Source organism: Acomys russatus, chromosome 19 (genome assembly GCF_903995435.1).
Source record: "Acomys russatus chromosome 19, mAcoRus1.1, whole genome shotgun sequence".
Taxonomy (NCBI): domain Eukaryota; kingdom Metazoa; phylum Chordata; class Mammalia; order Rodentia; family Muridae; genus Acomys; species Acomys russatus.
In genome coordinates, this window is record NC_067155.1 from 55,060,856 (window position 1) to 55,084,900 (window position 24,045).

A 24,045-nucleotide genomic window follows, 5' to 3' on the forward strand; every position below is an offset into this window, starting at 1 on the left:
GCAGAGGCAGGCGGATCGCTGTGAGTTCAAGGCCAGCCTGGTCAAAAAAAAAAAGGGGGGGGGGGTTGCCTTGCGATATAGCTCTCCATTCCCCTGCCTCAGTCTCCTGACTGCTGAGGTTGTTGGTGTGAAGCACCACTCCAACTTCTGTTGTGTTTTGATGTGTTTATATGTGTTGGGGGGGTGGGGGGCGGAGTACGTGCTCATGTGTACACGTGTGCTGTGTGGGTGTGCATGCTCAAGTGTACATGTGTGTGGAGGCTAGAGGCTGATGTTTGGGGTCCCTAAGGTAGTTGCTTTCTACCTTACTTTTTTGAGACAGGGCCTCCCACTGAACGCAGAGCTCCCCAACTTGGCACTGTGGTTGGTCAGCAAGCCCTGGGGTTCCTTCTGGAGTCTTCCTATCCTAGCACTGAGATCACAGATACACTGCTGGGTTTGAACTAGGTCCTAATGCTTGGGCTGTAAGGACTTTACTGACTGAGCCACTTTTCCACTCTATCTCTTTCTCTTAAAGATTTGTTTTTATGTATTTGACTGTTTACTTGCATGTACTCCACATGTGCTTCATGCACAGAGTTACAGAGCGTTGTGGGTTACAAACACAGGTCCTCTGTGGGAGCAGCAAGTACTCAGAACTGTTAAGCTAGTCTTCAGTATCTACTTCCAATAAATCCTTAAAGTATAAGGTAATACAAATAAACCAGTTATTTTTTAAAGTCTTCAGGAAAAACACGAAAAAACTTCAAGTAAAAATTAGAAAACACAAGTTTTGTTAAAATAACCCTTGTGTTATTTTGTAAGTAATTTTTTGTTTGTTTGTTGCTTTTGTTTTTTGAGGCAGGGTTTCTCTGTGTAGCCTTGGCTGTCCTGGACTGGCTTTGTAGACCAAGCTGGCCTCACACTCACAGAGATCGGCCTGCCTCTGTCTCCCAAGTGCTGGGATTACAGGTGTGACCCACTATACTCGGCTTATGAGAAACTTTTTATTGCCTATATTTTAAGTAAGTCTTTGATAATCCCTAAGTAAAAGCTATATTGGTATTTGACTCCAGAATGCTTATGTATGAGCTTACTTTTAATTTCTACCAATGAAATACAGCTATCAGACAGATTCCTTGCTTTTAAAAATTACTAGCATAGAGGCTGGGAATGAGGCCAGTCACAGCTTTCAAAGCTCTGTCCCCACTCTGCCCCATGACATTTCCCTCTGTCTCTCCTCTACTCATGTCCCTTCAAGTCCTTTTGAGCCTTAGAGAGCTCAATAAAATGGAGACAACTATTGATGAGCTAAGACCCTCATGTGACAGAGGGGAAACAGATGCTCAAAAGGCAGTGGGATCATGTGCTCAGAACAGCTTCTCTCTCTCCCACGTCTCTGCAGTCACAGAGCCCCAGCCTACATTTTTAGGGCTTGTCTGTATAACAATCCGGATGCTGTCCTCAAGGATAACAGGCTACTCTGCTCTGTACTGAACAGATGTGAGACAGTGACAGTGGATGTGACTGGCAGCACGGAACCGCAGGGGCTCCAGGTGTAGCTTCACTCCCATAAGCATTAGATGTTCTCATCGAGTCTTCCTGCAGCTGTACTGCTGTTTGGTGCACCGCCCCCCCGCACCCCCCACACACGGGGTTTCTCTGTCTAGCCCTGGCTGTCCTGGATCAGGCTGGCCTTGAGTTTACAGAGATCTGCTTGCCTCTGCCTCCCTGAATGCTGGGATTATAGACTTGAGCCACAGAGCCTGGCTTCCCTCTTTTCTTTTCTAAGATTTATTTTATGTTTATTTATGTGTGTCTGCGTGATTGTATGCACATGTGTGTGTTGGGTGTTAGGGTGATGCCCTGGCGCTAGAGTTAAGGCATCTGTGAACCTGACATGGGTCCTGAGATCTGAACTCCGTTCCTAATGATAGAGTGAGTGCTTCTAACCACTGAGCCACCTCTCCAGCTCAGTTTCCTTGTTTCTAACTTGAAGAGAAATCTGAAAGCACACTGCCTATTTTGTGAGTCTGTGTAGGGCGGAGGACAGCACCCCAGGGCTTTGTACGTTTACACAGGTTTAGCATCCCAGCCCATAGTCTCTTACAGGAGCCTCTCTACATACAGGACTGGAGTAATCAGAGAGGCTGGCTGTTCACTTACTGAGTCAACATCTAGGACGACTCCGTGAAGGCCGAAGGTTTTTAGCATCCCCCGGATGGCAAATTTTGGCAAGGCAGTTCCCACGGTACTGCTGGCTACATTGCTGCTGTCTGGAGAGCGGGTTACAACCGTGAGACCTGAGGAGGTAGAGGAAGAGCTGCTGGCAATGCTGGAATGATCTAGTTGGCTTGAGAAGTATTCTGGCAGTTTCTCAAAAGGTTAAACACTGAGTTACCAGATCACTCAACAACTGTACTCAGTTCTCCACTCCGATCTATACAGTACATATGTGTTTCTCCTGGAGAAATGAAGATGTGGGTCCACACAAGAGTGTGTACACAGATGTTTAGAGCAACAGCATCCTAAGAGGCAAAGAGTAGGGCCAATTCAAAGGCCATCAGTGATGAACAGAAACAACTACGGGGTCAAGCTATACAATGGAGTATTGCTTTGATCCATGCTACATGGACCGGGCAGCCAGGCCTGAAGGATCACATGATAAAGGATTCCATTTGTCACAAAGGTCCACAACAGGTAAGTCTACAGACAGGAAGTAGAGGCACAGTCCAGAGACTAGCAAGAGGGAAGGACAGGCAGATAGGAGAACACAGGATTTCTCGGAGGATATGAACATGCTAAAGAATTACAGAAGAAATGGTTTGGTGGTTACATAGCTGTGTGATGACAGTAAAAGCTGCTGAGACAAACAGTTAAAAAGGTAATTCTTGCCGGGCATGGTGGCACATGTCTTTAATCCTAGCACTCAGGAGGCAGAGGCAGGTGGATCTTTTTGAGTTTGAGGCCAGCCTCGCCTACAAAGAGAGTCCAGGACAGCCAAGGCTATACAGAGAAACCCTGTCTTGAAAAACCAAAAAAGAAAAAAAAAAAAGTAATTCTTTCGTTGGTGGTAGTCACGCTGGGAATAATTGAACCAAACATCTAAGCAGTTGGGTGTGCATTCTACCACTAAGCCATGCTCTCCCAGCCCTCACAAGAATAAAAAAAAGAAATGGGGTGAGCTGGGGGAGGAGCCACAAATATAAATATTCCTCCACTTATCTGTGATGTACCTTTTTTTTTTCTGAGACAGGGTCTCTCTGTGTAGCCCTGACTGTCCTTGAACTCACTCTGTAGACCAAATTGGCCTCGAACTCACAGAGATCCGCCTGCCTCTGTCTCCCTGGTGCTGGGATGAAAGGATGTGCTTTTATTTATATTTATGTCTACATGTGTGTGTGTGCCACATTGTCTAGGTGCCCACAGAGGCTAAAAGACAGCATGTGATCCCTGGAGTTGGTGTTCTAGGTGGTTGTGAGGCACCATGTGGGTGCTGGGAGCCAAACTCAGCTCCTCTACAAGAGTAGCCAGCACCCTTAACCACTGAGCCATTTCTCTAGCCCCAACTATGATGTATTTTTCTGAGGAGTATGAGGCAGAATATAATGAGTGGCTTTACAATTTTTTGTGTATACATTTTTCTGTTGTTTCTTCAAAATATGTAACAGACTATCTTAGGGAAAAGCACATGTGTTATAAAAAGCTCTGCAAACCAAGAGCACATGTTTGGGGTTGTGTTGTCTGCTTGCTTGTTTTTGAGACAGATCTTCGCATAACCTTGGCTATCCTCAAACTCAGTAAGGCCAAGGCCGACCTTGAATGGATCTTGTTACTTACTTCTCCCAAGTGCTTAGAAGACAAGAGAACACCATCGTGCCCAGGCCAGGAAGCCCACCTGAAGCCCTTAGTACAGGCCCCGCCTCCTCCCTCTACTCTCTGCCCAGACAGCTGCTTATGCCATGAGCTTTGGGCATGTGGGAGACACTGACTGCCCGAAGCTGCATGCTCCCCCGTGGCCCACAGGACACTTGAGGGCTTCCTGTCAGAGCCTGGAAGAAGTCAAGTCACTCAGAGTAAGAGCACCCTAGGGGAGCCAGCAGCTGCTCCTTCCAGAGGAAATGTCACACACAGAGCAAGGAGGAAGCAAAAGCAAAACCTTTTCGAACTTTGTCAATTGTGAACTTGTTTGCTTCATCTTTAATGTCCTCAATGGTGGGAAGATAAAGGTCTCTCGGGATGCCGCCATTCTCCTCATAGAGAAATTCAACGGTCTGCCGGGCGATGTCCACCATGCCTGCAAACACAGCAGCACACTGAGTAACTTCTCAGGGAACACAACAGGGCACTGACTCATGCTTGGAATGAACCGATGCTGGGACAACAGTTTGGACGCGATTTAAATACTGACTGTGTCACTTCCAGGGCCTCAGAGCTGTGCTCAGGGCTGAGAGCACCTGAGTCAGCACTGATGGTGTGCAACAAGGTGGGAATAGCTGGAGTTGCTCAGGACAGGGTGGTTGCCAACAAGGGCACACAACTATGGGGACATTTAACTTGAGCTAACTCTGAAGAACAAGGAACAGGGCAAATGGGGAAGCTGTTTGTTTCTGATTTGCTTGTTTGTTTTTGAAGACAGGGTTTCTCTGTGTAGCCTTGGCTCTCCTTGACTCTCTTTGGAGACCAGGCTGGCCTCAAACTCACAGTGGTCCATCTGCTTCTGCCTTCCGAGTGCTGGATTAAAGGCGTGCGCCACCATACCCGGCTTGCTTGTTTTGTTTTTGAGATAGGGTCTCACTATGCAGCCCAGGATGGTCTTGAACTTGCCACCTCTTGTCTGGTATTATCTTTATATCCAGCTGCTCTGTTTCTTCCCATAGGGAGGGGATATAGTTACGCTTAACAGCAAAATCAGCACTATCATATTAATTATTCTAAGGCAAGAAAAGAGAGGTCTAAGTATTTGGGAACAAAAAGAAAAAGGAAAGTGCTGTGGGAAGTTCAGCAAGGGGCCTGGTTTCTTTTCTGTGGCCATCTAAGACCCACAGTGCTTAGACACTGTGTGCAAAAACATGTGGGCTGGCATGAGACTGCTGCTGCTTTTAAACAAGGCCAGCCACCACATAGCTACAGTCCTCCCTTCCGTTTGCTGGTCTTGCTATAATGAAGAGAAGGACGGCATAGAAGGAGGCAGCTGCTAGGGTAGGCAAGAAGCTGGACTCCACTTGACAAAACTACAGAACAATAATCTTGGAAGCCAGGTGTGGTGGTACACACCTTCAATCCTAGCAGAGGCAAGTGTATCTCTGTGAGTTCAAGGCCAGCCTGGTCTGCAAAGAGAGTATGGGACAGCCAAGGCTACACAGAGAAACCCTGTATTGAAAAACAAAAACAAAACAAAAAAAAATTTAAAAATTAAAATAAATAAATAAATAAAATCTTTGCAACTGCAGAGGAGGAACAAAGATACTGTTTGAGGAACAAGCCAAGGGACAATGGAAAATCTCTGTCAAACCTTGCAGAGCATGTGGGTGGCCCATTAGCTTTTCTCATGGAACCTGGTATCAGAAGTTGTCCTCTGGGCAGGAGGAGCCATCCCCATCCTCCTTGTTGTCTTTGCCACTGATAGCACCATCACCATTGCTACTGTGACCCTAAGCGCACTTCCAGGATCTGCTCTTAGGTCATGTGACTGGCCCACTTCACACATGCAGATGAGCTAGAGGTCACTACTGAGTCCATTGAAAGTGAGGCAGCCTGAGCTCCACCAGCTGATAAGCCACCATCTGTGATCTCAGCTGGGAGCATTCTCCCGTGGGGCCACACAGCCTCCCAGGACAACTCTTCTAGCTGTACCAGCACATTCCAGCTTCACAAGTCACACTGCCATGGAAAAGAAAGCCTAGCGATGATGGCAAAAGACCCTGCACTCACTGAAATAGGAGGCAAGACACTACCGAGCCAGACACGGCCATCTGAGGCCCTCTCCCTGAACTGTGTCTCCCTGATCCCTCCAGCCTCTCAATGACTCTTCAGAACAGAACACAGCAGACCTAGTTGTAAAGCACCCTTGATCTGGTCCAGGCCTGACTTTCGCTCAGCTTCATTGCGGAAGCGTCTTCGGATGGTAGGGAAAACCTTGGTCTCCCACGCTTTCACAAGCAGAGCGTAGTGGTCCTCCTGTGGGGAAAGGAAGCTCGTGAGCTGAGGAAGAGCTTCATCAGGCTCTGGTGGTAGCTCTACACAAGGATCCGCATTACTCAAGCCTAAACACAGCCCTGCCTCCCCTGCCATCCAAACCCTTCCTTCCCCTCACAGCGAGCCACTCCCCATCCCTCCCAGCAAACCCTTCCTTTCTCTCCAGGCCACCCAAATATTCTAATGAAAGCTCATTTCCTGCTGAGTTACCATCAAGGCCCTTCACCTTTCAACTCGTAGACCTCTCTCCTGAACATCCCAGCCTAGCAGACAGCACTACTCATGGGCAGTGCAGCGCGATGAATGTGTCAAGGACACAGCTGAAAGCTAACAGCATCGGCCTTCTCTCCGAGAGTCACCAGGGAGCTAAGCAAGTGCTTCCCAGCCCCGACCCAGGCTGTGGATTCTTACCTGTGGAATGTCATCATCGTCATCATCATCACTTTCATCATCTGCAATGGGAGGTGGGTGGGGATCCGGGCCAGAGGTGATGAAATTTTCATAGCTGAGCTCAACTTTATAATGGCAGGAGGTGTCACTATCATATTCTGTAACAAAACACAATGAGACCCTTCTTTTCTTCTCTTTCCTTTCACAGGTCTAGGTATGGAATCTTGTCCATTCTAGGTATGGCTTCTACCACTGAGACATGAACCCAGCTTCTGTCTGTCTGTCTGTCCACCTATGTATCTATCTATGTGTCTATATATCTATGTATGTCTGTATGCATCTATACCTATCTATATACCTATCTATGTTTCTATGTGTCTATCTATCTATTTATCTATCTAAATGTTGAGATAGGGTCTTGCTAAATTGCTCAGGCTGGCCTTGAACACCCTGTAGCCCACACAGGCATTAGATTTATTATCTTCCCGCTTCAGCCGCCTGAATTCCTGGGATTATAAACCTGAATCACCCAAGTTGGTTTATTATGAATTTTTAAATGATCAGGAAACATTGTAGCATACAATTTTCCACCATGTCCTTAATTCTATCATTTTATTATTACTCAGTAATTATTATAACTGATGATCTCAGTTTAGAGAGATTTTTAAAAATGGGTTTAAAAAAATGAGCAATACTATAAAGTTAAGTGACTGTATACAAACGTCTGGGCTTTTAGCTTCCTACACCATACTTCCTACACCTACATTTTTAGCACCATGTAATAGGAACGTTCCCAGTCTGACCCACCTCCTGTGTCTTTCATTATGAGAGTCTCTCACTGCACTGAGAATGCCTGAATTTAGTGGGCTTGTAGAGTTCACAGCACTCCCGATAACACTAGCAATAGGGCGAAAGGATGACATATGTGGCTTACGTTGCTGGGCTGTGGCCACTGCTGCAATGCGGCATGGTGGTCCATGAGTGCCTGGGTCTGATGCAATACTGGTACCAGCATCGTTGTCACTGTCAGATGCCATGGCAAATGGCAAGGCCTCAAAGTTGGCGCTGATCTCCTCCGCCAGGTCAGTACACAGGTCAGCTGCATTGCGATGGGCCTGCCCTTCAGCATATGCAAAGGGGCGGGAGCCAAAATTGGCTCGAGTTTTTGTATTCTAGAAAGAGCAAATAAAGGATTTAGAATTATTTACATTTTCTTTTTCTTTTCTTTCTTTTTAAACAAAGTGTTGAGGCCTGCTTTCCTTTTTAGCTTAATTGTAGCTCCTCTGTTAACACTTGCTTTCATCTTTAGCATAACCGAAGCCATTTTAGCTTTAGTCTCCATTGTGATAAGGTGAAATTGAGTCCAAGTTCTCAGGCTCTGCCTGCCTGACACAAGAATAGCCTTTACTTATAATTCCATACTTGCTTAGAATAAAACAATGGATGATAAATGCATGTTCAGCCTGAGTTAAAGATAAATGTATAGCAAGGCATGGTGATGCCTATACTCCCAGCACTCCGGGGGGCAGAGGGAAGTGGATCTCTGTGAGTTCAAGGCCAGTATGGTCTACAGAATGAGTTCCAGGACAGCCAGGACTACACAGAGAAATCCTATCTTGAAAAAGCAAAAAGAAAGAAAGAAAGAAAAAAAAGAAAGAAAAAATAATATATAAGTATATGCTCTGTTAGAATTAAACCTCAATACCCTGCTATGTTTCTTTCTCCTGGAAAACTATAAAGTCCTCAAAAGTTCCCCTCCCCTAAATCCCAGCCAGTCAGCTTAAAATCCTTGTCTAGTTACCTAGATACAATGTACCTAGAACAGAATTGATTCTTCTTACTTGGTTATGGTCTTTTTTCTTTAAAAACTCTGAGAACAGCTCAGTGTCAGTTTTGGTTCCTGAATCAAGACTGTGTCCCTGACTGGTCAGACTTTGCTAAGCGTTCAAATAAAATTCCATTTCTCTAGGTCTGGTGTCCAAGGGGTCAGCGTGCAGCTATTCCTGAACCCCCAAAGTGCACCTTCACTGAATGTTAAGTCTAAAGAACAGTCCAAGAGTGGGCAGGCAGGGAAAACAGGCAAAGATGCAGGTGTAGGTGAGCTGTGCCTGGAGTGCTGCATACACTGTCTGCCTCCCTCCTGCCCTCCCCTCACACATGCTCAGGCTCCTTGCCACTCACGGTCTCTAACACTCTTATCCTTTCCTGGTCAACAGGGCTTTGCTCTGTAGCCCAGGCTAGCCTCAAACTCTTAATAATCATCTTCTTTTAAAAATTTATTTAGTTTTCATATGTACGAGGATTTTGCATGCACCTATGTCCATATGTCTGTACACCATATGTGTGCTTGGTGACCACAGATGCCAAAAGAGAGTGTCAGATCCCTTACAGATCTGGCGTTACAGATAGCTGATCAGCTCTCCAGTTCCATCAGTCTTGACTTGTCTCTCAGGAGCAGGACAACAAGTGTGCACTACCACACCTGACCAGTAAGTAGCTTTGCTCAACACCACTGCACCTGTGCTCATCTCTCTGCCTGGAGCATTCTTCTCATTGATTTTCCAAGATGAGCTAATCTCCAGGTTTGGCTTAAAGAGCCTGCTTCAGAGGGCAGAGAGATGCTTGGTACTCAGAGACTAGATTCCCACCCTAAGGATTTATTAGTTTGTTGTTCCATGACTATCTGACTAATACACTATCTGTTGCTCCTATGACTATCTGACTAATGTCTAATTGCTCCATTTGGTTATAACATGACACAGACAGATAGCATCAATGCCTTGTTCTCTGCCTCAGTTCAATGTGGCACTTGCATACAGACACTGGGCACATATTTGCTGAGTGAATGAAAGCATGGGACAGGGAAGGAAACGCCATTCTTCTTGAGACAGGCGTGTGCTGCTGATGACTGGCTGCTGAGTACATGAGGATGGGTGCTGGAGCATGGCCTGGGAAGTGGATCTAGATGAGGAGCTGCAGCATGTCATCAGTAATAATAGCAGGTGTTCCTAGGTGCTTCTTCAAAGTCAAGACACCCTTGAAGTGTGCGTACATGGGTGAGGGCATGCCTATGTGTGTGGATGTGCTTGTGTGCCTGCATTTGTGTGAGTGTATGTGCACGTGTGTGCGTGGGTACATGTGAGTGTATGCATGCACACCTGGTGTGTGTGTGTATGTGTGTGTGTGTGTTGAGGTGGAGGAGTGTTGAACTTTTGAGTCTTCACCAAAGAACAAATCTCCAAGCTCCTGCCACTCTACATGACTCAGAGGGTTGGTCTCATAAGCCATCTTCAGAGATATTTCATGGAAGGTCAGATGCAGGTACACACTAAATTCTGGACACAGCATCACTGGGCCCAAGACTACAGGGTCCACCAGGGAAGAAAGCACTTGTCCAGGCTCACTGAGCCCCATCCTGTGCAGGGAATGGTTACATAAAAGCCTTTCTCCTTCCCTTCTGGCCAGGACACATTTCTGAAGAGAATTCACTCTTCTTTCCTATTCAGGTAACTCACCTTTTTCTGAATGTGAACCACAGGCCACATCCCACCAGAGACGTCCTCCAGGTGCGGTGTAAGGTGCTGCCCGCAGTATGTGAAATACACCCGGCCTTTGGCTGGCTGCCCTGGAGGAGGTGGAGTCCCGTCGGTCCTTTCCCAGCCGATCCCTGCCACATCACCTACAGCAGGAAGGGCACACACATTTCCCTAGTTTATTATCAAGTGAACTTCTAATTTGCAACTACGTGACTGAGGGACAAACGCAGATATATCTGTTTCCCGAGTTAGAACACAGAATATGAGAGCTGTGGTGTAAATATTGGACAAGGGCACGTGTTTGGTTTTCACTCAAAGACAAATGACCTCATTTCCAATTGCTAAGTTTATTTAACTTTAACCCATCTAGGTCCAAGGCTGGCACCCACAGAAGCACGCAGAGCAAGAAGGCCCCACTGCACTCACCAGGAGAGAGTGTGACATCTAAGCGCACGCTCTTCCACTGCAGCAGACTGGAGCCATTGTAGTGTACAGCTCGGCCATTGCTGGGAGGAGAACAAGAGGGTCAAGGCTGAGACTCGCCAGCCATGTGGAGGGACAGAAGGAAGGGGCATGCAAGCAGGGAATGCTTTCCTAAACACTTGCAGATTTCCAACTAGCACTGTCCACAGTAGGCTTATATTACAACAGTCCAGAAGACCCTAGGCTACATCACTCCATCGTGGTATACGGACTCACATATGTTTGGGAGTGAAGAAAGCCAAGGTTGTTGATGGAGGACAATCAGCAAAGAACCATATGGAGGAACCATAAGCACCCACAGTGGAAAGTAACACTTTCTGTGCCAACTTCCTCAAACACAAGAATGCACTTTGGTTCCCTGAATGTCTATAAACACCCATGGGAAGTCACTCTCTATGGGACACTGACCCACTTTTACAACAGAGCATCACTATGTAGCCATGGTAGGCCTGCAACTCATCAGTAGACCAGGCAGCCCTCAATCTCACAAAGATCTGCTGCCTCTTGAGTGCTGGAATTAAAGGCGAGCCCGGCCATGCCTGGCAGCACTTTATTCTTTTAGCTGATGCGGGAACAGCCATTTACTTGTGGAAGAGGCAAGTGCCCACTGGATTGGTCCATGCCCCATCACGCTTCTCAGCTTCTGTAGCAAAGCCAAATGAGACGATTGGTCCAGTGTCATCATCAGTGTCTCCATAGGAAACAATCTCAATTTCCCAGTAAAAAGATGGGGCCTGAAGAGATAGCAGCACAGGGTGACAGTCAGAGGAGACAACTGGCCAGGCCTACCACCTGCCACTTCTTTCTGGTCTGAGATACAGGAACAGGCAAGTTGCCATGAGCCTTCTCACCTGAACTGGCAGGGGGGAGGTGGCATAGATGAACGTGCCTCGGGGAAGGCCTCCTCCAGCGCTGGGGTCAGCCAGGAAGGTGACGGAGGTGAGGCGAGCGGAGAACATGCAGGCGCGGACTGGAGGGAACACCCGGGAAGGGCTCCAGGTGACCTCTTTGGGCTGCGATGGGGGAAGGAAGGAGGATTTCACTCCACAAAAGCAGGTAAATCTCATTATGCTCTCACAGGAGAAAATAATTTTTATCTGATATGATTAAAACACTGGTTCTCTTTTTCTCTCTTTTTCATTTCTGGTTTTAGTGCTGGGAAGTGGACCCCAAAGTCTCACACCTATTAGGCAAGGCCTCCCATCAACTACACAGTCCCTGCCCACCCCTATATTTACATGACTTAAAAGTTTATTGTCTGGGCTACAGAGAGGGCTCAGAGGCCTGCAGAGGGCCTGAATTTATTCCCAGTACCCAGTTCCAGGATGTCTGATGCCCTCTTCTGGTTTCAGATGCAGCATGCACGTGGTACACACACAGGCAGGCAGAACACACTGACACACACACAAATTTTTTTTAAAGATTTCTTTATTTATTATTTATATTCTGCCTGCATGAATACCTGCATACCAGAAAAGGGCATCAGATCACATTATAGATGGTTGTGAGCCACCATGTGTGTTCTGGGAATTGAACTCAGGACTTCTGGAAGAACAGACAGTGTTCTTAACAGCTAAGCCATCTCTCCAGCCCACAAAAACAAATCTTTTTTTTTTTTTCTTTTAAATTTATTTAATTTTATTTTAGCATGAGGGTGTCAGATCCATTCGAACTGGAATTACAGACAGTTGTGAGCTGCCATGTGGTGGCTGGGAATTGAACCCGGGTGGGTCCTTTGGAAGAGCAGACAGTGCTCTTAACCGCTGAGCCATCTCTCCAGCCCCAAAAACAAATCTTTAAAAGAGAAAGCTTTACAAGTTTGTTTTTGGTTTTTCAAGATATGGTTCTCTGTGTAGCCCTGGCTGTCCTGGCACTCACTCTGTAGACCAGGCTGGCCCTGAACTCATAGAGATCTGCCTGCCTTGGCCTCCCAAATGCTGGGATTAAAGGTGTGCGCCACCACCACTACCCAGCATGAAAGTTTAATCATTTGGTTTTGTTTTATAAAGATTATCTTATGTATTTTCAAGGTGATCATGTTCCCTATGCCCAATCCTGCTGCAGTCACTCCCCTGAACCCCAACTGCTCATTTTCCTACTTGGCTCTCTATTTCTCCCAGGTCTTGGCTTTCCCTTTAAAGGACATTCTCCTGTCATCATGCTCATCCTCCCATAGTCCCATGCTCACACAGGACAATCTCAGGTCAGGGTTTAAAGAGAAGCTGCGTTCCGAGCTCACTGCTCAGCCGGGCAGCGGGGTCTTCCTCAGGTTGGCTGCCTCATGCTTCCAATACTTAAGCCTGCAGTGCAGGCTTCCCGAGGAGACAGCTCTCTCCAGCCACCAATTCCAACACATCCTACACAAACAACTGCAGCCACTGAAGGTCCTGACTGCAAGGGCATCATCAGATCACAGGCTGCCAGTGCAGCCTGGTGTGCACAGCACGGGGTGGACTCTGTGGTCGAGGAGCAGCATAGAAAGGGCCTCACCCTCTGCTGAGAAGGAAAAGCTGGATGTGAACACAGGAACCCGGTGGCCAGCAGAAAGCACACCTCAGTGTGTTCACCATGGTAACTGAAGATGCTGAGGTGCCAGGTGATGTTTATACATGCTTTTATTTATATGCACCACTACATGGCTCTCATAATGCACACTTTGACGTCTCTAGTTGAAAGTCCGTGGCTTCAGGCATGTTGCTGGAGCTGTGCAGCCATGAGCACATTCTGGTCTAAAGCAAACTGAGTTCCCACACTCGCTGGACGTCAAGCCCTAGTCTCACACTCACTCCTCTCCATCCCAGCCCCTGCTGCTTCATCCATGGGTTTGCTGACTGCATAAATGCAATCAGGAAATGTGTGGTACTGTGTGGGCAGCCTTTTTAGGTCATGTCATGGCCCACTGCTTGGATATTATCATATTTTGCCAATCCATTTAACATTTGATGGACATTGAGGCTGTTTTCACTTCTGACTATTGTGAATAAAGCTGCTACAAAGACAAATGTAGCAAATTTTCAGATTGGCTATTTCTGTGTTTTAGTTACTCTCAGTCATGCTCTAAGAGTCAGAGTTTAACACAGAACATAACGCTTTTAGTATTGTGTGGCTTTTTAAATTTTTTTATTTTTTATTTGGTTTATCGAGATAGGGTTTCTCTGTGTAACCTTGGCTGTCCTGGACTCACTTTGTAGACCAGGCTGGCCTCAAACTCACAGTGATCCACCTGCCTCTGCCTCCCGAGTGCTGGGATTAAAGGCGTGCCCCACCACGCCTGGCTAGTTTTGTGTAGTTTTGCACATATGCATGTAGAATCACTGGGCCTCCCTCAATCACAGCCACTTCATTTTTTGAGACAGAGTCTTCCACTGATTCCGCCAGACTGGCTGGCCAGTGAACCCTAGGGACTTCTGTCTCTACTACCCCAACACTGGGACTATAGGTGCATGTCTGCAGGCCTGGCTTTCACATAGGTGCTGGGAAGCCAAACTCAGGTTTTCAAATGTTCATTGCTAGACCTTTACCATCTCTCTGGTTCCCTAACTTTTAAAAAAGCTGGGTGTTTTTGATTGTTGTTTTTTCCCCCTGAGACAGGCTCTCTCTGTGTTGCTTTGACTGTCCTGTACTCACTTTGTAGACCAGGCTGGCCTTGAACTCATAGTGATCCACCTGCCTCTGCCTCCCCAGTGCTGGGATTAAAGGTGTGCACCACCATGCCTGGCTGGGTTTTGTTTTTGTTTTTTTTTTTAATGTTATTAAGACATCAAAGAAATTAATAAATTTCAGCTCATTATTCTTTGGCATCCAGAGGTGACAGTGTAGCTGTCAAAGGACTGCACATGCTCATTCTAGGCACACACCCTACCTCGAGCTCTATCCTCAGCCCCACACGCTCTCTCTATGCCACACCCTTTAATGGCAGCCACAGCCTGCAAGGAGGCACTGAGCCTTCTCACCTGTCTCCGGTCAGCCTGCAGTGGAGGTGGCGGGGGCCGAGCACAGTCCCGGTACAGCATCCGGAGCCTCTCACATTGTACCTCTACAACTGCCAGCCGCTCTCCTGTGGAGGGATACAGCAAATCATCCAACAGCTCCCAGGAATGGCGCCAAGCCAATGACATCACCTACAGTGACCACTGACGTCTTTACAAAAGATGAAACGCCCTGAGCCCCTGCCTCCTCAGCTCAGCAGCTGTGCTGGGTGGGTGCAGGTGGGCTTTGGAGCAGAGTATCCTGGACTTGGCGTTCCCTGTGTCTTCCAACCCTAACCCCAGAGCAGTGAGGGTACCTAGGCCTGCAGGGCTTTTGAAGAGGAGATGGTGTAACTCGAACAAAGCTCTTAGATAAGACAAACTCTCAGCAAATGACACTTGTGATTCTTATTGTCTGAAAAATGGAGCTCTACCCTCTTGATTTTATTTTACTCTTTTAAACAGGGCCTTTGAGTTAAGGCTGGCCTAAAACTCAAGCTCTATCTGGCCTCAGAGTTCTGATCCTCTTGCCCCAACCTCCAAAGCTATAGGATTGTAGGCATGCCCCCACTCATACCAGGTGAAGGCCATTACACTTAAAATTTAAATTGATTTTATATATTAATGTTGACTGGGCATGTGGTACCTGCCTTTAATGCCAGCCTCCAGGCAGGTGGATCTGAGTTTGAGGCTATCCTAGTCTACATCAATAGTTCCAGGCCTGCTGCAGCTACATAAGACTCAAAACAAAAACAAAAACAAAAACAGCAAGCAAGCAAAAAAATAAAAACCCACCCAACCAAACAACCTAAGAACAACAAAGAACAAAAACCAACAAACAAAAACCTTGTACTTTGTTGTTGTTTTTTTACTTTTTTGTTTGTTTGTTTTGGCTTTTTGACATAGGGTTTTTCTGTGTAATCTTGGCTGTCCTCAAACTCACTGTGATCCACCTGCCCCTGCCTCATGAGTGTTGGGATTAAAGGCAAGCACCCCCACACCCAAATATTTAATTTTTAAAAATTGATTATTATATATAAAGTGTTCTGTCTGCACGCCAGAAGAGGGCACCAGATCTCATTGTAGATGGTTGTAAGCTACCATGTATTGCTGGGACTCGAACTCAGGAACTTTGGAAGAGCAGTCAGTGCTCTTAACATTTGAGCCATCTCTCCAGCCTCTTGTTTTGTTTTGTTTTTGAGACAGGGTTTCTCTGTGTAGCCTTGGCTGTCTTGGACTCAATTTGTAAACCAGGCTGGCCTTGAACTCACAAAGATCCGCCTGCCTCTGCCTGCCAAGTGCTGGAATTAAAGGCATGCGCCACCCCCACGCCCCTAGCCCCAGGTCCTGTAATCTTAAATCCAGGATGTCAATACAAACTCTGCACTTAGAGTTTGTTCCCGACCCACAGGCAGAATGCACAGCAATCAGTGAGTTCATGTGAACACAGAAAGAAAAACTCAGGCATGGCTTGGTGCTGGCTGAAGAAGAGTACTGCTTTCCTACAAAGCTGAGGCCAAAAGCCCGTGTGCAGCAAAAAAAAAAAAAAAAAAAAAATGTGAGGAGAGCTGTCTCTGGAGCTCAGTGTATGCTGACTGTGGACACATCATATTCCATGCGGCACTGTGCAGGAGCTCACTGGACACTCACCAGCGCTGCACTCCTGGGCCACGAGGTTCAGAACTTCCACAGCTGCTGGACACTGCTGGATGAATTCTTCACAAAACAGGCTGTCTTCTAAAAGCTGCGCCATGACCAGGCATGCTCTTAATGTTAAAAGATTCACATTTCAAAATCATCAATGTTCATTCTTTAAGATATCAACTGTGAAAATATTTCAGTTTTTCATTTGTACTTCTTATTTATCCACAGCAGACCAGCTTAGAAATATACAGTTGGCTCTCCATATCCACGGGGGTCTGGACCTATGGATTTGACCATCCAAACTGAAAATATTTGAAAAAAGCTTCCCTTGTAATGACTGTGTATGGACATTCCCTTCTGGTCACTGTCCCCAAACAACACTGCTAGCACAGCGGTCCTTTCACAGTACTGGCCCTGCACAGGGAAGCTAAGAAGTCCAGAGACATCTTATAGCAGTGCAGGCCCTGTGGGCTCCACATGTGTGGTATTTGAGGATGGCTCTGTAAGGCTGCCCCCATCCCCATGGACTGTTGTGATGCAGTTTCCACTAGAAGAAGACACAAAGTGCTGTGTGACCAGTAGTCAAAGTCTGCCTCACTGTGCCTTGTGAGCAATGACAGAGCTCTGGAAGTAGGAAGGAATCCAGAGGAGGCAAATCTGCCTCCTGATTTTGCTCAGGTAAGTTTCTGAGAAGTCTACAGTGAGGAGAGCCGTGTTACTGTTGTTTGTAGGGAGACAGCTCCTCTCTGACACAGTGCTGAGAGCATTCTCTTGTTTTCCTGTCACCAGGTTGGAAAGGAGTCATTTAATGAAGTGGCCATGTGACTCCTGCAGTAAGGCAGGTTCATTAGCAGAGCAGTCAGTGCAGAAGCACATGTGAGCCCACCCTGCATGGCACACAGTAGCAGTCACTAGGGATGCAAACAGAGCTGAAGGAAGTGGGAACACAGCTGTGACAATGGTGCCTGTTACTTAACTGACATGAGCTTCGGGCTATGGACCCTGAAGGCCAGGCCAACTTACCTTGTTCTGATTTCAGCCAGGAGCCGGACAACTGCCATGACAGGTGCTGAGCCGTCTCCTGTTGCAGGAAGAGAGGTGTGGATAGAGAGGCTTCCTTCCTGAGGGAGCAGCATGGACTGGACTGCCTGGACTACTTTCTCAGTAATGGACAGCTTATGAAGAGGCAGCGCCTGTGGCAGAGTGAGGGCCAGAGCAAAAAGGACAGGAAACAAAGGCATCATCAATATGTGGCTATCAAAATCACCACAGAAAATCAGAAACCAGGTCAAAGCAACCAAAAATAACATATACTATGGAATATCCACAGCTAACATCTAGATGAAAACTCTCCCACAAATGTTACTGTGACATCATTACAGCCAGGACCACAGGTTAGAGTGAAGCCCCTCACTTCCCTACAGCACTTGTCCACCCCACAGCAACAGTCAGCATCTACACAGGTGCCTGACAAAGCAGGCGAACATCACCTTACCTCTGACCTCGGAACACAAAGTCTAGACAAAGGAATAGTCAGCGTGTCTGTTGCTTGTGACGTCCTTCGGCAGTCCACAGGAGGGAATCTGACTGTAGCTATTCCTTCCTGCTCATTGATAGAAGCCACAACTCCGATGCTGCCTGATATTCCTCTACCTAAAACCTGAGGATGGAGATTGTTAGCACCACTTGCCAGGGTCAAGTGGAATCAACTATTTAAAAGGACAAGAGGAAGGCTTTGCGGCTGCCACATCAGAGCTATAGTCATCACTGATTCTGATGTAGGGCCAAGCCCAGGACATGAGCAGGCCCACAACCTCACAGTATTATGAGCCATGCCATCATCTCAAACCTTCAGCATTAATGACACCACAGGACACAAGTACCACAGCTAACACCATCCAATGCTGCCTGAGCATTTGAGGAATGCACAGAATGATGCCGATGAAAACTCGCAGTTTCTCAGATGTGCTCCTTAGCTTGAAGGAATAAGACTAGTTGTCCTTCTGGGTAAATGATAGCATTCTACGTAAGGGCTGGTTCATGGGGAGAAGGTAGCAATGCCTGGGGAAAGCTGGGTGGGTTACCTGGACCTCAGAGCCTATCTTGATTGTCTCTTTAAAGCCTCCAAGTGCACAGAGTGCGGCAACAGCCTGGCGTGCGATCCTCTGAAGTTTGGCAAGTTTCCTGCCACTGCTGCTCCCATTTTCCAGGATGCTTTCTGCATATTTCCCCAGCTGTGGAATGTACATCAGTGCTCGAGACAGAACCTGTGTGTAAGGAGGAGGATGACAGGCGCTGGGAAGACAGCTCAGTGCTTAAGAGCACTTGCTGTTCTTGCAGAGGACCTGGGTTTGGTTCCCAGTGCCTACATGGTGGTTCACAACCATCTGTAACTCCAGGTCCAGATACACGTGGTACACATACATATATAAATGTAGGCAAAGCACACACACACAAGATAAAATACATCTAAAAAAAGGAGGGCAGGCATTGGAAGTTAAAGCATTGGTTATTCACTAGTCATCCCAAGAATAATGGAATGATTAACACTGCCCTGGGGCCCAGCTATCACAAGAACTCTGGATATACAGATAAAAACTAGGGCTGAAGAGATGGCGCAGAAGTTAAGAGCACTGGCTGCTCTTCCAAAAGTCCTGAGTTCAATTCCCACTGACCACATGGTGGCTCACAACCATCTACAATGAGGTCTGGTGCCCTCTTCTAGCCTGCAGATGTACATGCAGGCAGAGCACTGTATACATAATAATAAATAATAAATAATAAATAGTGGGAGGACAGAAATAGGACTACATATCCTCATAATATGGGAGAATGTAGCACTCTATTGCAAACTCACTAAAATCAAGCAGTCGTTCGTCTGAGGGAAAGCCATTCTCATGGTCTGCATCTTGGGCTTAAGCACTAGGGCCTGAAGAGTGGCAGTGGGAAGGGGAACTGATTATCGACCTGTGGTTCAGGCAACTAGATTACTGTGATAGAGCAGTGCAAGACAGCACTCGGCAGTGCATCTACACAGAGGCTGCCCCAAGACTGCAAGCACACTGAACATGGCCAAGAAACCAAGAATACGTGATGCCATAATGCCAGGACCACTCTGATGCAAACAAAAAGAAGTAAGGCCTGCCATCGTCTCTCTGACGTACTGTCCTGACTTCTGAAGAGTCAGAACTAGCAGGGGCAGGAGAGACTGCAGGAATGCAGGTGCGTCTGACTCGCTTGGGAATGCTGTCTCCTGGATGACCTTTGCTATGTGTGGCTGGAATGCTGCTTCACTCGCACTCCCTGGGCTAAGCGGCAGGCCCGTGCTCACCTTTTCTGCCGTTGTGGTCCATATTTGAGCAGCGTTAGACTCAGGCGCCATCAGGAGGCTGTGAAGCAAGGCGATCACTTCTGCAGCCATGCTATTTGCCACATGCCCGCTGATGAAGGGTCGCACAGGGTCAGTCCTGCAAGTGTGAACATGGAGACCTTTCAATGCTTAGTGATGTTTAAAAGTACAGAAAAAAAGACTGGCAGTGGTGGCACAAGCATTTAAGCCCAGCACTGGGAAGGTAGAGGCAGGTGGATCTCTGTGAGTTTGAGGCCAGCCTGGTCTATAAAGTGAGACTAGGACAGCCAAGGCTACACAGAGAAACCCTGTCTCAGAAAAAAAAAAAAAGTACAGAAAAGCGAGTTAATGTAGGATGGAAAGATTTCTTGTTTACTCATGAGAAGGGCTCACACAGGACAGACAGATTTGTTGACTGATAAATGAGAAGCAAAATTGACACTAGAAAGAACCACTTCATGACTTTTTTTTTGTTTTGTTTTTGTGTGGTATGTGAGGAATCCTCTGTGCTATTCTCTAAGTCTCTTTTGTCTCCCAAGGGTCCACAGTGATTAAAAGTGTGGTCCCAGGTGGTGCTAATGGGAGGCAGTATAATGTATGGGAGGTTGGAAGGCTTGTAGGTCACTGGGGACTTGGCTTTGCAAGAGCTATTTACAGACAGGGCTGTATAAAAGCCTGAGTTCGGCGCCTCCAACTATCCCTTTGCTCCTAAACGGAGATGTAAACACTTGCCCAGGCACATGATCTGTCATGTTGTGACCAAGAACTGGGCAGAACCAGTACTATACCCCAGAGCCTCCTAACTTAGGAATGCTCTGCAGCAAGGGACACAAGTTTCTTACCTGGGGATCAAAGAAAGTCACAGCTACTCCCCACCTACAGGTGTACACAGCAGCATGAAAAGCTCCTGCCAGGCGACACTCTCCCAGGAAGAAAGTGGGGAAGGAAGCACTATGCGCAGGGCAGCTCCCTAACAGCAGCCTCAGCACCGCCTCTGTGCTCTCCCTGAGCCGTCCAGTGCTCTGGGAGCAGCCTCTATAACAGTGAGGAGCGTGTGCTGCCTCCTCCTCATCTTCAGCAGGTGAAGGGAGGGCATATGATTCAAATCCTACTTGTTAACCTTCTGCAGTGCACCTGGAGGAGCTTGGGCAGGTGGCCCCTCCCTGAGGGGCTTACCTGGCCAGTTCAGAGTTCCTTTCTCGGCAGATGGAGGTTTGGGCAGTTTTCTTCTTGTCCCCTGTGGACAGCCCGCTAACAGTCTCTGGGTTGATGGATTCTACCGGTGGCCCAACACTGACAATAAGGCCCGACTGTGCCCACTTGGTTGCTTTCCGGAGGGCGGCTGAGGCCTCTTCGGTGATCACTTCACAGCAGCCACCCTGGGGTGTGGGTTGAAGATACCTGCATTGCTCATTTCATTCTTCCCAGCTCACTCTCTCTTAGATTTCTTCCCTATCACTAAAGTGATAAATACCACAAACACCAGAAAACACATACACAGGGTACAAATTCCCATAACTCTAGGTCCTCTAGAGTTTGCCTTTAGAAATGGCGACTTTTGGGATTACAGCGTACAGTCTGCTTGACTAGTTTTGGCTTTTGCTTCTAGATGCCTGGCATTTCATTATTCAAGCGTGCTAATATCTTTAGCCATGCCTTACTTATAGATACATAGATTCTATTCTGCTTGGTTTTCAAGGAAAACTGAAGAACATGCTATGGCCTCGCTATGTAGCCCTGGCTAGCCTAGACCTCAGCTCTGCCTGCATCTGCCTCCTGAGTGCTGGGTTAGAAGGTGTACGTACCACTGTGTGTTTCACCCTTGATCTTGAGATGTCTATTTATCTACACCTGACGCTAATGAAGATTTCTATCTGACATGTTAAAAAAAAATTGTTCATCACTTGCTTTTATTCCTTTAATGAGTTGTGAATATGAGTGGACGTTATCTATAGTGATGGCAACCCTTTAACTACTGGTCCCCCTGCCTCCTCCACCTCTGGAGCAGCACGCCTGGTTTACAGAGTGCTGTGGATCACACCCAGGGCTTAGTGCATGCTAGGCAAGCACTGGCGCAGTGGAGCCACGTCCTCATCCCTAGAAATTCTTGACTATTATTCTCTGAGCAGCTTTTCACTTCTTCAATTTCATTTTAAAACTACAGACCTTTCTTAAAAGGGCTAAGAAAATTTTGTAGGCAAAAAACAAAAACAAAAACAAAAACAAAAAAACCCTCTTACTAGGAATGTCACACAGTGGTACAGTGCTTACCAGACATGGATGGGGTCTGGGTTCAGCCCCCAGCACCGCATAAGCCACAAGAGTGGTACACATCTGTAACCCTGGCCCTGGGGAATTGGGGGCAGTAGGGTCAGAATTTGAAAATCATTTTGGCTTAGTAAGTTTGAGTGGACATCTCATTTATGTTATTTATGTTGCTCAGGCTAGCCTCAAATTGAGCTTCAGCTGGGACTACAGGCCATGCTACCACAACCAGCTGAATTAATTTTTAAAAGAACAATTTCTTTAAAAACAAACAAACAAATAAACAAACAAACAAACAAAGGAAACCAGACTTGGTGGTGCAAGCCTTTAATCCCAGCACTCGGGAGGCAGAGGCAGATCAATCTCTTTGAGTTCAAGGCCAGCCTGGTCTACAAAGTTAAGTCCAGGACAGTCAAGGCTACACAGAGAAACTCTATCTCAAAAAACCAAAAAAGAAAACAAACAAACAAAAAAAAAAACAAAAACCAAACAAACAAAAAAACCAAACAACCCCCCCCCCCCCCCAGCTTCTTCTGGAAGTCCACAGTGTGGCAAATGCTCTCCCGTTAGTTTTATCCATGTTGTTACCTTGGTCATGTCTCGATCCATCTTCACAACTTTTTCCATGTTTGCCCCAGTACCAAGTCGAAAGGGCCGTCCTTCTGAGCTACTGTAAGACAGAAGGCAGAGAAGCTGAGCCACTTTAATGTGAGAAGAGGCATGAGTCACACCCAGTAACCAAGTCATGTGCATGTCCTGTTTAGTGCTAAAACTGGCTTGTATGTGTGTCTGTGTCTATATGTGCATGTGTGTGTGTGTGTGTGTCAATGTGTATGCGTGCACCACAGGCTGGCTATAGATATTAAAGGACAACTCATATGATTCTGTTTTCTTCTTCCATCAAGTAGATCTAGAGACAAAACTCAGGTCATTAGGTTTAGCGGCAATGCATTTTTTCTTTCTTTCTTTCTTTCTTTTTTTTTTTTTTAGCTGAACCATCTTACTGGATATAAAACTAGCTTTTAAAATCCATAGACTTTTCCTTAATAAAAAACCTTTTTCATAATTATAGATATTTTAGGACCCAAAATGTTTTTTGTTTTTCGAGACAGGGTTTCTCTGTGTAGCCCTGGCTGTCCTGGACTTGCTTTGTAGACCAGGCTGGCCTCAAACTGACAGAGATCCCCCTCCTGAGTGCTGGGATTAAAGGCGTGCACCACCACGCATGGCCATTTTTTTTTTTAATGATATTGACTTATTTATGTGTATTGGTATTTTGCCTGTATATATGTCTGGGCAAAGGTGTTAGGTTCCCTGAAACTGGAGTTACAGACCATTGTGAGTTGCCATGTGGGTGCGGAGCCATCTCTCCAGGCCCACAAAGTCTGTTTTTAAGAATTCTAATATTAAAGCTGGGCATGGTGGCTTTACTCACAGCACTGGAGAGGCTGAGGCAGGTGGATCTCTGTGAATTTGAGGCCAGCCTGGTCTACAAAGTGAGTCCTGGTCAGCCAGGGCTGTTACATAGAGAAACCCTGCCTTGAATAACCAAAAAAAAAAAAAAAAAAAAAAAAAAAAAAAATCTGATATTAGCACTAAGGAGGCAGAGGCAGGTGGATCTCTGAGTTGGAGGCCAGCCTGGTCTACAGAGCAAGTTCCAAGACAGCCAGGGCCACACAGACAAACCCTGTCTTTAAAAAAAAAATTAAAAGTTTATGTGAAAATGAAGCATAAACAATAGTATAGGACAAACATGACATTTTTGGACAGTCCTTCACCTGAGCACTTACTATGGCCATGCTCAGATGGGGCCACCTGCTTCCATACACCATCCTGGCCAGCAAGGGACCCACCCATGTGTATAACTTCACAGATGACTCAGATGAAGAGATGTTGGTCTAAGTGACCCTGGGCTATAGAGCAGGCCTCCCCACTGCCTTGTAAGGAAAACAATGACATGCTTTGTTTCCTGGTTGAATCATTGTATTATTTATACTTTAGTCAGTTAACAGTTTAAAAACTCTCATTTTCAACCTTGGCAGAATTTGCAGATGGCTGAAGAAGCACTGACTGTCTTTCTCACAGCTACAGTCACTGCAGACCCCACAGGACACAGGAGTGACTGAGCGTGCTTGAGCTCCCTGCTGGCTTACACAGGAAGTACCGAGTGCCTGCTCACACTAGGGTTCTAGAGGCCTAGGCCTGCAGTCAGGGGTGTCAGGGGTGTCAGACA

At 46.7% G+C, this 24,045-nt stretch overlaps 1 protein-coding gene across 2 annotated transcripts in view; it reads right to left on the bottom strand.

Annotated features, from left to right (window-relative positions):
• Positions 1–24,045, bottom strand: part of Hectd4 (HECT domain E3 ubiquitin protein ligase 4) — a 162,072-nt gene that overhangs the window by 33,190 nt on the left and 104,837 nt on the right. For both annotated transcript variants that reach the window (XM_051161587.1, XM_051161586.1), the window contains exons 38-54: positions 22,401–22,482; positions 20,724–20,926; positions 19,530–19,665; positions 18,283–18,465; positions 17,694–17,858; positions 17,222–17,391; positions 16,205–16,320; positions 14,540–14,643; positions 11,438–11,599; positions 11,172–11,320; positions 10,530–10,609; positions 10,083–10,246; positions 7,502–7,739; positions 6,589–6,725; positions 6,033–6,159; positions 4,139–4,276; positions 2,146–2,282 (exon numbers count right to left, since the gene is read on the bottom strand). In XM_051161587.1, coding sequence (XP_051017544.1) covers positions 2,146–2,282; positions 4,139–4,276; positions 6,033–6,159; positions 6,589–6,725; positions 7,502–7,739; positions 10,083–10,246; positions 10,530–10,609; positions 11,172–11,320; positions 11,438–11,599; positions 14,540–14,643; positions 16,205–16,320; positions 17,222–17,391; positions 17,694–17,858; positions 18,283–18,465; positions 19,530–19,665; positions 20,724–20,926; positions 22,401–22,482 — 2,491 coding nt within the window. The remainder of the gene's footprint in view (positions 1–2,145; positions 2,283–4,138; positions 4,277–6,032; positions 6,160–6,588; positions 6,726–7,501; positions 7,740–10,082; positions 10,247–10,529; positions 10,610–11,171; positions 11,321–11,437; positions 11,600–14,539; positions 14,644–16,204; positions 16,321–17,221; positions 17,392–17,693; positions 17,859–18,282; positions 18,466–19,529; positions 19,666–20,723; positions 20,927–22,400; positions 22,483–24,045) is intronic.